The sequence below is a fragment of the Pyxicephalus adspersus genome, chromosome 3 (assembly GCF_032062135.1).
Source record: "Pyxicephalus adspersus chromosome 3, UCB_Pads_2.0, whole genome shotgun sequence".
NCBI lineage: Eukaryota > Metazoa > Chordata > Amphibia > Anura > Pyxicephalidae > Pyxicephalus > Pyxicephalus adspersus.
The window spans coordinates 22,625,883-22,638,018 of NC_092860.1; the positions used below are offsets into that span (position 1 = coordinate 22,625,883).

Sequence of the window (12,136 nt, forward strand, 5' to 3'; positions counted from 1 at the left end):
CAAATTACAATGAAATTATATGAAGGAGGACATTTCAATTTTATCTGATCCTTCCATTTAAAATCTCAAAGGTCTCATGACTGACATCTTTTGCGGTGATGCATTTCCAGACTGTGACAAGACTAAAACGTATTAGGAAATATCTTAATACACTTAGTTGATGGGCTTTGGGCTTGTATGTGAAGGATTTTGCTGTGAACAGACAACATGCAGTCAAAGGAGCTCTCCATGCAGGTGAAACAAGCCATCCTTAAGCTGCAAAAACAGAAAAAAACCCATCCGAGAAATTGCTACAATATTAGGAGTGGCAAAATCTACAGTTTGGTACATCATGAGAAAGAAACGAAGCACTGGTGAACTCAGCAAGACCAAAAGGCCTGGACGTCCACGAAAGACAACAGTGGTGGATGATCGCAGAATCCTTTCCATGGTGAAGAGAAACCCTTTCACAACAGCCAACCAAGTGAACAACACTCTCCAGGAAGTAGGCGTATCGATATCCAAGTCCACCATAAAGAGAAGACTGCATGAAAGTAAATAGAGAGGGTGCACTGCAAGGTGCAAGACACTCATAAGCCTCAAGAATAGAAAGGCTAGATTGGACTTTGCTAAAAAAAAAAAAACATTTAAAAAAGCCAGCACTGTTCTGGAAAAACATTCTTTGGACAGAAGAAACCAAGATCAAGCTTTACCAGAATGATGGCAAGAAAAAAGTATGGAGAAGGAACAGCTCATGATCCAAAGCATACCACATCATCTGTAAAACATGGCGGAGGCAGTGTGGTGGCTTGGGCGTGCATGGCTGCCATGGCACTGGGACACTAGTGTTTATCTATGATGTGACACAGGTCAGAAGCAGCCGAATGAATTCTGAGGTGTTCAGAGACATACGGTCTGCTCAAATCCAGCTAAATGCAAGCACATTGATTGGGAGGCGTTTCATTATACAGATGGACAATGACCCAAAACATACAGCTAAAGCAACCCAGGAGTTTATTAAAGCAAAGAAGTGGAATATTCCTGAATGGCCAAGTCAGTCCCCTGATCTGAACCCAATTGAGCATGCATTTCACTTGTTGAAGACTAAACTTCGGACAGAAAGGGCCACAAACAAATAGCAACTGAAAGCCGCTGCAGTAAAGGCCTGGCAGAGCATTAAAAAGGAGGAAACCCATCATCTGGTGATGTCCATGAGTTCAAGACTACAGGCTGTCATTGCCAGCAAAGGGTTTTCAACTAAGTATAAGAAATGAACATTTTATTTTCAGTTTTAAAGCGGAAAGTGTGCAGTTCAACTGCATCTGAGTTGTTTCATTTAAAATTAATTGTGGTAATGCAGAGAACCAAAATTAGAAAAAAGTTGTCTCTGTCCAAATATTTATGAACCTATTTATACCCAAGAGACTGACATTACTGGAATGTCCAGTGCACCCGTTAATAACAAAACAATCTCACAAGTTGCATTTGCCCAACAACAAACCATCATCTCAGGTCCATTAGGTGCATGCCTTCTTCTTAATGACATCCCAGACAGTTGATTTTGATAGCCCTAAAGTTTGACTAATAGTTTTATTCTGGTTTTTTAGCCTCATAATAGATTCCTTGATTTTTATTATTTTGTTCATGTTGAACAATGGGAACTACAGACTCCAAATGGTAAAAGCAGGTCTAGGTATCTTATCCCTGCACTAACAATGCAATGAAAGACACAGGTAATGCCAAAGACCTGTGAAGCCAATTGTCCTAAACATTATGGTGCCCTGAAATGTCATTTCTAATTGGTGAAATGTATGCAAATAACTTGGAATGTGCAATTTACATTCTGAACTTCTGAATTGTTTGACATACAACTTTACACTGAGGAGCAGAGGGGTAAATAAAAAATGTGTCTTTGTCCCAAACATTAGGGAGGACACAGTAAACAACAGAAAATGCTCATTTTGCTGTATATTGTTTTTGCAAGTCATGGTATAATAGTTCATATACAAAGTGCTTATTTCATGGTCACTGAACACTGATAAATCTGTACAGAGGTTTATTATAGCTTTTGCAATATGTATAAAATGCTGCAATCACACAAACTGTATATAGCACATATTACATTTTATCCTCCAGGATATTATTAACAGCTGAATGTTAGACCGCTGCTGAAGGCTTGCTGGTATCACTCAGTCCATGCTCACACTCCGACTCTGTTTTATGGAAGAATGAATCTTCTTTTGTCGTAACCGTTCACGGTTCATATTTTCTAATCTATAAGCAGAAAACATATTGTGAATAACATTTTTATTAAGATTTTCAAATGCTTTTTTGTTTATTGATAGTCAACATATTTAGAGTTATAGTTTTAGATTGGATTGTGTAAGGGTAAAAACCCTGGTTAGGTTTTTTTTTCCTGCGAAGAGATTCACTCTTCTTGTCCTCAAGACAGAAAACTATGGTAAATCCAAAAGTTGTCAAAAAGTCAAAGAGAATATTTAATGATTTGTTAAAGTAACATTTAGTTTCAGTCTCATTTTGATATTTAAAGTGGCTTCATGTTACTTCCTGCTGTGCCTCAGGCAGGGAATGAAGTGACCTAATTAGGAAAGAAACAGCTAACAAAACATCTGTAGGGGTTTTTTCATTTTTTTTAAATTGTACACTTCATAATAAAAGTTGGTTTTAGGACAAAAACAAGTTTATCAAAATTCTTAACCATGGGGCAGTCCTGCCCTGTAGTGAAGGTCACTGTAAATCATCAAAACCCATATCTCACAATTCTGTGATGTAGTTTCATGAAGTTACTCAAAAGGATATGAATACCCTAAATTAAAATTTTACTTGCATTACTTGCTAGGGAAATCTGTGTACAAAGTTTTTACCTGGAGATTCTTCCAGTAACGGCTGACAAAACTAAGCCTTGCAATAAGCAGCAGCTGCCGGAGAAGTATTGGCTTGGAGTTAGTGATGAACAGTGTGGGATATAACAATGGGATTGCCCATACAGTTAGTTATTTTGCATTGGTTTAATAGAATTTAAATTGCTGTTTCAGTTATGATATTTTAAGTGGAACTAAAGTCTCACTTGGAAAAATACACAATCAGGCAGGAGGTTATTTAAGAAATGGACAAGCAATGTCCCTTCTTCAATACCATGTTCCTACCTTCTTGATTGCAGTTCAGTTGCCAAATTTTACTGATCTGCCCATGTGCAGCTGAATGGTGGTTGCCAAGGAGATCATTAGGAGGAAAAAGAAAAGAAGGAAAATGGCATCGCCCTGCAATGGAACAGGCATAGGCGAGTAGTGCAAGTTTAGTTTTGATTTTTAGTTGTATTAAACTGTAATCTTCTCTTTTTAAACTGTGCTTATTTCCTTTGCTCTAACTAAACCAATCTAGAAAACAACCCCTTTCTTTTTCAATATGTGGCAAGAGATTTAGGCTACGTACACACACGTTAGATTTTTGTCATTGGAAAGGATCTTTCACTAGTTTGAAAGATGCATGAAAAAGTGCTGTACATACAGCACTGTTCTGCTGTATGGGGAGCGGAGGGGGAGAACAATAGAGCAGCACCTTGCTGAGCTCTCTCCCCTTCAGGATCTCCCTGAGATCCTCCTCCCTGGATCTTCCAGGACGATCGTTCAGACAACCAGTGCTGTACACACGCCAGATTCTCATCCAATATCGGCCCCGAGCCATACATAGCCTTACAGTATATTTTTTCACTGTAGAAAGTGCTCATCCTGGATCACTCAGTGCTTCTTCCCTAAAGCCCTAAATAGAAAGTGAGCACTCAGTACCTCATCCAAAGAGAACATGACCACCTTCATCTGGACTACATGTATCGAAAGCTCATAAGCACCTGTCCTTGGACTCTAGTTACTGTAGTTAGTCAGAGAGCGACTTCATTCCATGGATAGCATGCTAGTCTGTATGTGCTAAGTCTTCAAGGCCTTGCTGTAGCTTTTCTTGGGAGCAGACATGCAAGGTTGGCTAAGCAGCTGCAGGATGATATGGAGAACTTTGACAAGTTTAGTTGAACAGCGAGCTTTAAAGGAAAAGTAAGCAGCAGACATGTTACTTGCAGAGGTCAGCAGGATTATTTTGTAACGGGATTAAAGGGGTTGAATACATTTTAGAGACTATATTAAAAGCACTGTTCTGCTCTATGGAGAGGGGCGGGGGGAGAGCAACAGAGCGGCACCCTGATAATCAGTGGTACAAAAATTAATCCACAGTAATTCAATATTATTCAATAAAACTAAAATAAATATTGTAAAACCTGTTTATAAGCAATCTAGATCATTTTTGCACTTGCAAAGCACAGTGCCTACACATTTCTAAAAGTTAGGCTTTAGTTTATATTCCGTGTGGGCAGTAAAGGAATCTCAATATTCCGTGTGTGCAGTAAAAGAAACTCAATGATTGTAGAATGTGATGATAAATCATAAATGATCAACATTTCTAAAATATGAGGACATGTGGCAATTCATTTTAAGTTTTTACCTGGTTTTACGCAGCTGAAAATCTTTTTCTGACACTGGTTTTGGTTTCTGGCTGGCTTCAGAGATTATAGAGCGGATTCTGTCCAGACAATCTGCTAGGTTGCGCATTTGGTAACGACTGATTTCTGAAACCACAATGAGCTCTCCATTTCGGTTGATCCTGTTTTTGTTCTACAAACAGTAATAAATCAAAAACAAGAAAAAAAAAAAAAAGGTGAGAAATTGGCAAAAGAAAATAGAGTCCGTGAAAACTGGTCCTATAAGGTCTGAGATCAGTTTTTTGTTTTTTTTTTAAACCAAAAGCTGTCCACAGTCCTGCTCTGAAGATTTACCCTCTTGCTTTTGTTACTTTAAACAAGAAGTAATGGGAAATTTAAAAAAAAAATATCAGAATATGGACAAAGGGAAACTCTCCTCACCTGTTCCAGTTGTCACTGAAACTCACCTGTTTCAGTGGCAAATGTGTTAAAAGTGTATAGGAGATGTTTTTTTTACTTCTGTTGTATTACCAGCGTAAAAAAGACCCCCCCCTCCCAAAAAAAAATAAAAATAAAACTGTACAAAAATTAAAATGCATTCAATATATTTTAAACTAAATTGGTTCCTTGCCTCTTTTTTTTTTTTTTTTTTTTTTTTTTAACTTTTAAGTCATTGTGAGTGCATTGTAAACAAAATAGCAACACAAAAAGCAGAACCACCAGGACCTGACCAACCCCCCCCTCCCCCCAAGAATGTTTATAATGTTTGTCTGACAGTGCCATAAAAAACATCATAGCAATAAATTCTACAGTGCTGACGGGAACACGGGAGGATGATATTAGGATACTAAACACATACATACATTTATATATATATATATGCAAAACTTTTTATTCTAGTTTTGGTTCGAGTGGAGAAGGAATTTCAACTCCAGCTATGTGTAGCTCGGTTACAGGTCTGAAAAAATGGGTTGGCCAGAACCCATAGACCACATAGACTGTATCATTACTATAAATTTGAATTGTTGTGAATTGGGTAATTTTTTTCTTGGATACATGTCTTCCAATATCATTTTTTATACACATTTAGGTGTTTATGCTTTCGCTGAAAAAACACCTTGTAAATCCATAGGATAATTCTTTATTAAATATTCCTATAATGTTTATATCCTCATTATCAAGAAGTTTTCCTACACCATTCTCTTTTAGGTGACAATTGGGCTTGCTGACAAACAGGGAGTTTTGCAATTCAAGAGGATTTGGGTTAGACTTTTTACATAGAAAGCAACATTAAAAAAAAACAGATTTTCACTGATGTGTATAAAATTAACATGTTGCAATATTTTGAATTGCTTAGGACTATATAAACGCCTTGCTGTGTTGCTTTATTGATGACCCATTCTTGCTGTGCCTTCTTCTATTCAGTTGACCTCTGTTCACCATGAAGGTCACACAATAGTTACTGTATACACTTTCCCTTGGCCAATTTTTAGCACACTTTACTTAAAGTAAACAGTAGGATTTGATTACCAGCACTGAGATTTTCTGCCTAACGTCCTCCGGTATCCAGTCTGCGGAGGATAAATGGAAACGCACTTCAGCCTTAGTGTTAACTGTAAGGAAAGACAGAAAATTAAAGTTGACAGCATATCATTTTATCATGCTAAAAGCAGATACAAATACATAAAGAGAGGTAAGAGTTAGGGGCACCACGCCAATTTGTATACAAGATCAAAAAATGACTTATTTCACAAAAATAGTGAGCTTGCTTTGGGAGTCACCACCACACTCTTCATTATGTCTACAACTAAATATACATGAAAACTTTATATTGATATAAATGAAAACACACACACATTATACAAGCAAAACTATGTAAATTAATTTAAATAGTTCATCTAGGCATGAATATAAAACTGTACATAAAAATCTAAAAATCAAGATTGATTGAAGGAATTTACATTATTGATTGAAAAAAAATTTACATTATTAGAATGTATTAGTAATAACGCTGTAAAAATTATATTCATGTAAACCCATGATTATAATTATACAATCATCATCAAATTATCTTGTGGCATTCATTGGGAATAGCTGTCAATAAACACATGTGTATATATAAAGCAGTGAAATTGACATCCCCCAATGGAGAATCTTCCAAATGTTTCAATTGCAGTCACCGATTCTCCGCCAGGGAATATTTCACAATGTCAGATTAAATTGACCCCCATGACATAGTTTATTATTTAATTCATTCAAAGCTATGTACTGATTTTTTTATGTCATTACAATTAACATTTTTATATTTCTGACCCTATAAATAATGTCTATTGGCTTCCTTTTCATATTTCAGTTGCATTTATTTTAAACATATTTATCTTTCATATTTTTGCCATATGTGTTTTACATAATAATCATTACAATTTCTTTCAGTATTTGTGTTTCAATCAACCTACTAACTGTTTTATGATATCCCCTGAATCAGCACTGATTACAAGGCTATAGTTTATGAGTGCACCCAAAAGTGCATTTACATGAGCTCATCCCCTCCCCCCTTCTCCAGTATTCTTTTATTATGCAATTACCCGATCCCACTCCTCTCCCAAATCTTTGTACCTTTTCTTCTTCTTCATTGGGTCACTATCCTCTTCCTGTCCATCCAATCCAGGAACTCCTAATTTTACTTCTGGTAACAGAAGTGATTCAATTTGGGAGGGCTCTCCACTATAACAAATCTCATTAGCATTGATGTCCTTTCATCTTCTTTTATTTTAATTCATTTACAGACCCGCCTAGATTTGAATTAGCTATAGTAGAGTTTTTACTGTTCAGAATCTGAACCTCAGTTACCAAAGATTCCTTTTAATACTTTTGTTGAACTGTACAAAAAGTAGGCCATGAGTCGTTTTAGGGATATTTGTATCATTTTAATCTTCTTTTTAAATTCTCCTTCAATGAATCAGTATATTTTATGTATAGTTTTATATTTACTCTTTGGATGTTTTTGGAATTTTGAATTAATTTATACCTCCAAGCATTATATATGTATTTTCAAATATACTTGTTTTAGTGTATCTTTTATAGCCCTAATGAAGGGAGAGGACCCTTTTGTGTGACACTTATGTTGCTTTGAGTAAGGTCGGGGAACTATTTTTGTGGTATGCTTACAGTATGATCTTAAGCTGCGTACACACTTCCAATTTTTATCGTTGGTAAACGAACGATCCTGCACGATATCTGCGAACGATCATATGGCACCGATCCTGTACATACAGATAACGACACGATCGTTCAAAGATATTGTACACACGATAGATGCGATCGTTTGAACGATACAGAAGTGACGTGCACCACAGGAAGTGAGCGAACGTTCGTTCACCGCGCATGCTCAGACCATGGACGATCACTGAACGACCGTACACACGATAGATGGTCAACGATCGTTGTCCAATCCGATCCGCCGGTCCGGTCGTTCATTTCCAACGACTATCCTCGTTCGTCGGCGTCGTTGGTTACTTTTTTTACGAACGATTTTTGGCCAATCGGTCGTTCGTCGTTCATTTCCAACGATAAAAATTGGGAGTGTGTACGCAGCTTTAGATGCCTCACCAGATCCAGTTAGCTTAAGATTTAACAATTACAATACTAGTGTGGACTGAATTTAAAGTTCTTTTTTAGTGATCAATTTACTTACAGAGCACATATTACCCATTCAATCTAGATGAAAGTGTGGCCCACTTCAGCCACATTCCAATTATTTATTTAGGAATATACTTACAGAGCATAATAAGCTTTGAAAAAAAATACATATTTATCCATAAACTTAAAAATATTATGGAAGCAAATAAACACTTCAACATATACCGTACTAATGCATGATATTTTCCTTAGAAGGCAAAACTTGGACACATTCGTACCTTTGTTAACATTTTGTCCTCCGGGACCGCTGCTCTTACTGTATGAGACGGTCAGCCGATCTGATGAAATACATTTTGTTAATAAGGTTTGTAATAATGAATCATTTTGTTAATAGGGTTTATAACCCAATGCAATTTGCATGCTTGTTATTACATAGAATGAATGCTGACAATTCATTACATTTTTATTCAATCAACGTGGCTATAAATTAGGACTTGACTGCATGGACTTTATAATGAATTATGCAATTCAAGTGGTTTTATTCAAAGTAACTTCAGTGGATTTGGAAAAAGGATAAATTAATTTTCTCAATTTACAAAATGGGTAGCAAAAAATAAAAAATATTAAAATGGAAAAAGCTGCGTTGATATTAAATAAAAACCACTGGGATAGGGACAAATGAAGCCTTTGACTGTGTGTGTGAAGATACAGTAGGGTCAACTGTATAGACCAGTGGTTGCCAACCTTTCGGACCCTCCCTCCCCAGGTCTGAGCCTGCAACGGGAGAGTGGGCGGGTTGTTTCCATATGGGGGACAGAGCTGCGGACCACCAAAATGTTCTTGCCGATCACCGGTTGGCGAATGCTGGTATAGATAGTCAAAATTAATTTCAAGTTGAACATCACTGCTGGAGCCCAAGAACAATAAAGCAGAGACATCTGCAGTGAGAGGTTATTTGTTTATTTATGGACAGCAAGGGGAAGAGTTGGAACAGATCCTGTCACCTTTTCTATGCCATCCTGACCCGCCTATATTTACCTTACCAGTGCTTCCCCCACAATACTTGGCTCCTCCCAAGTAACATTACTTGAGTCTATTGGCCAACTGCTAACCCCACCAATGTCAGGGTCATCATCACCATCATTGTTGCAATGTATTTAATATAGATTGCATTATCGACTCTTAATTCTAGATAAATTTGCTTACCAACGGGAATGTCTCTGTAATTCTGAGTTGCTTCCTGGAAAGAAAATAAAAGAATAAATTAATAGGAATAATTGGTTTGAAATTGCAGCCAGCATGCCAATTTTGGACTTTGATCTGATCGATTTTCCTGTTCCTAACCTCTGGTCATCAGTCTAAAAACATGGCACATGCGTTTATTATATTCTGCTCCACCAATTTTTGAAAGTGTGGATGGGGTGAACCAGAGGACCATACTGAGGATGCTTCTGATTGGATTTTCCTGATTGTTTGTAAATATGAATGCACTTGTAATGTACTTATTACAATCAAGGTCCCAATAAAACCTCTTTGCTTGCAATTGGTCTGTTGTTTAAATCACTTTGGGTTACTGAGAAATCCGATAATTTTATCAGATTGGCAATGAAAATTGTCCTGTGTACTAGGTGTCGGATCTGTGTTGAAACCTCGCATGTTGCATCTGCAGGGCATGTTAACCCGCTGCCTGTTGTACCCATAAGGCTGAGACAAAATTCCTCATAAGTATCAATATAAGGCAGCCTTTCTCAACCTTTTTACATTGGGGAACCTTTTGTACTATAATTACTATATCTACAGTTCTCAGTGTGGTGGTCAGTAGGAATAATGCCTCTTATATTGCTGGCCAGTGGGAAGAATGTCACCCCTACACATAGCCAAAAACAATCATTGGTATCTGTTAAACTGAACTGAGAGTCACAAATTGCCCACTGCTTGGGGATCTTCCAAGGTTCCACAGACCCTTATTGAGACACACTGGTATATTAATGTGGTGGTATACTGCAAATAGGTGGGCAGCATGGTGGCCTTTGCAGCACTGGGTCTCAGGTTCAAATCTCACCCAGGACACTATCTGCATGGAGTTTGCAGGTTCTCCCTGTGTTTGCATGGGTTTTCTCCGGGTACTCCAGTTTCATCCCACATTGCAAAAACATGCAGTTTGGTTGATTGGCTTCCCCCAGAAATTGACCTTATACTGTGGTAATGACATATGACTATGGTAGGGACATTAGATTGTGAGCTCCTTTGAGGGACAGCTGGTGACATGACTATTGACTTTGAACAGCGCTGCGTAATATGTTGGTGCTATATAAATACTGTGTAATATTATTAAGACACTTCAAAAGCTAAAGCTTTTCTAAATACAAAGACCAAAACAATTCACTGTAAGTAATGTTTAGTTTTAACACCCCATAATCTGTTTCCCATAATTATATTTATTTTTTAAAATCTTCATCCAAACACAATGTGATCTACAAAATCCCTGCTTATAAAAAATGTCTACAAAGTGATGTTGAATAAATAAGTGATATACTTTTGTACACCAAAGCCCTTTACCACCTTCTGTTTATGTATAGCGCTGCAGAATATGTGGACGTTTTATGAGAAAAGATAGAGTAGTATAAGTTTTTTTTTTCCTGCTGTCTGTATCTTTGTTGGGGAGATTAATTCTCACTTCCCATCACCAAGACAACAGGAAGTGAGAAGAAATCTACCCCAAGGAAGGGGAAGTCCCACCTGTAAGAGCGGTCATGTAAACATGTTGACTTTCTTGAAGCTTTACAGCTAATTCTAGTCTGAGTGACAAGTACAACATTTTGTAGATCCTAATGTGCAGGTTTGTTAGAGATCGTTGCAGCTACAGCTTTGTGGGTGCTTTTTACTAAAACAGAAATGTATTGCTGCTTGTGTTGCAATGGATGGCCAATTACAATGCAGTACACACATACAGTGTACATTTTTCATGCACAGACATGCAATCCGCATGGTAGGTAGCACTGTAATCCTACAGGCAATCCAGCACACCAACTATTTGTTATTAAAAAATTGAATCATTTATCTAGATGACATGTTTATGGCAATATATAACAGCATAAGTCTGTCCTTTAGACAAGAATCAGGGACACCTTAGGATATAAGGTGTGGAATGCAGCAGACCAGATGGTCCTTGGATTCCCCACAATGTCACCTCTCCATCACACAGGTCATGTTCCCTTCCCTCATTGGTGGAACGAGCTGTCACTTACTCTCCAAGTACCGCCCGCGTCCCCCGCTCACCTCAGCTGTCCGCCTTGTGCTGTCCGGGTACAATTTATCTAAGCTGTACGCACTCCGAAAACCGGAGCAGAACCGAACCCCGGTGACCCGAAACACGCCGAGCCGAGGCAACAAACCGGCTAACGCCATATTGGCCTGTATGTCCTTCCTATACTCCTCGTGCAGTGCCGAATAATTTCCGGCTGCAAGAGCAGCTCGAGCTATATAGTTCCTAGAAGCGATATAGTTCCGTCTTTGTCTATGAAAGTAAACAAATAAATGCTATTCACCGAAAAAAGTGTTTTTTCATTTTTTTTTTATAGTTTTCCATGTAACTGGATATATTAATATTACTAATGAAATATGTAGAATACTGACACGTTTAAAAAAGATCCTATCAGACTGTAAATATGGGATCTGTCAATGCTGGCTTCATGTTATCCTGATTCTTCTTTTCCTCAAATCAATTGATCTCTGTAATACCAATAATTCTAGTGCTACTACTCAGTCATTTTACCACCTTTAAGACTCATTTAGATCCATGCGTGAATTCTACCACAACACACATTAACCCAAAGAACCTGCATTGCTTTGCCATTTATTAATAATAATGATATATTTTGTAAGGCTTGCCTTAATGAATGGATGTTAATGCACAACATAATACGCATTAACGCATATGCATTACAAAGCACACAGATATAAATGACCCCTAAATAGTCCTATGGAGAAAAAATAGCCATTCCAAAAACATGCAATTAGGTTAATCGG

At 37.5% G+C, this 12,136-nt stretch overlaps 1 protein-coding gene across 1 annotated transcript; it reads right to left on the reverse strand.

The window, feature by feature from the left end:
- Positions 1-2,018: 2,018 nt before the first annotated feature.
- Positions 2,019-11,544, reverse strand: MRPL58 (mitochondrial ribosomal protein L58). The gene is made up of 6 exons (XM_072403886.1): positions 11,387-11,544; positions 9,314-9,347; positions 8,386-8,445; positions 5,999-6,081; positions 4,492-4,661; positions 2,019-2,253 (listed from the first exon to the last, which is right to left on the reverse strand). The coding sequence occupies exons 1-6, from the start codon at positions 11,513-11,515 to the stop codon at positions 2,169-2,171; spliced, it is 561 nt and encodes a 186-aa protein (XP_072259987.1). The 5' UTR covers positions 11,516-11,544; the 3' UTR covers positions 2,019-2,168.
- Positions 11,545-12,136: the final 592 nt, after the last annotated feature.

Excerpts from the sequence above, each read along its gene's own strand:
- MRPL58 (XM_072403886.1), bottom strand. The coding sequence starts at position 11,515 with ATGGCGTTAGCCGGTTTGTTGCCTCGGCTCGGCGTGTTTCGGGTCACC. Across the intron at positions 8,446-9,313 it reads TTACAGAGACATTCCCGTTG|ATCGGCTGACCGTCTCATAC; the intron begins GTAAGCAAATTT and ends GTATTTCATCAG. Across the intron at positions 4,662-5,998 it reads GGCAGAAAATCTCAGTGCTG|AACAAAAACAGGATCAACCG; the intron begins GTAATCAAATCC and ends TACTGTTTGTAG.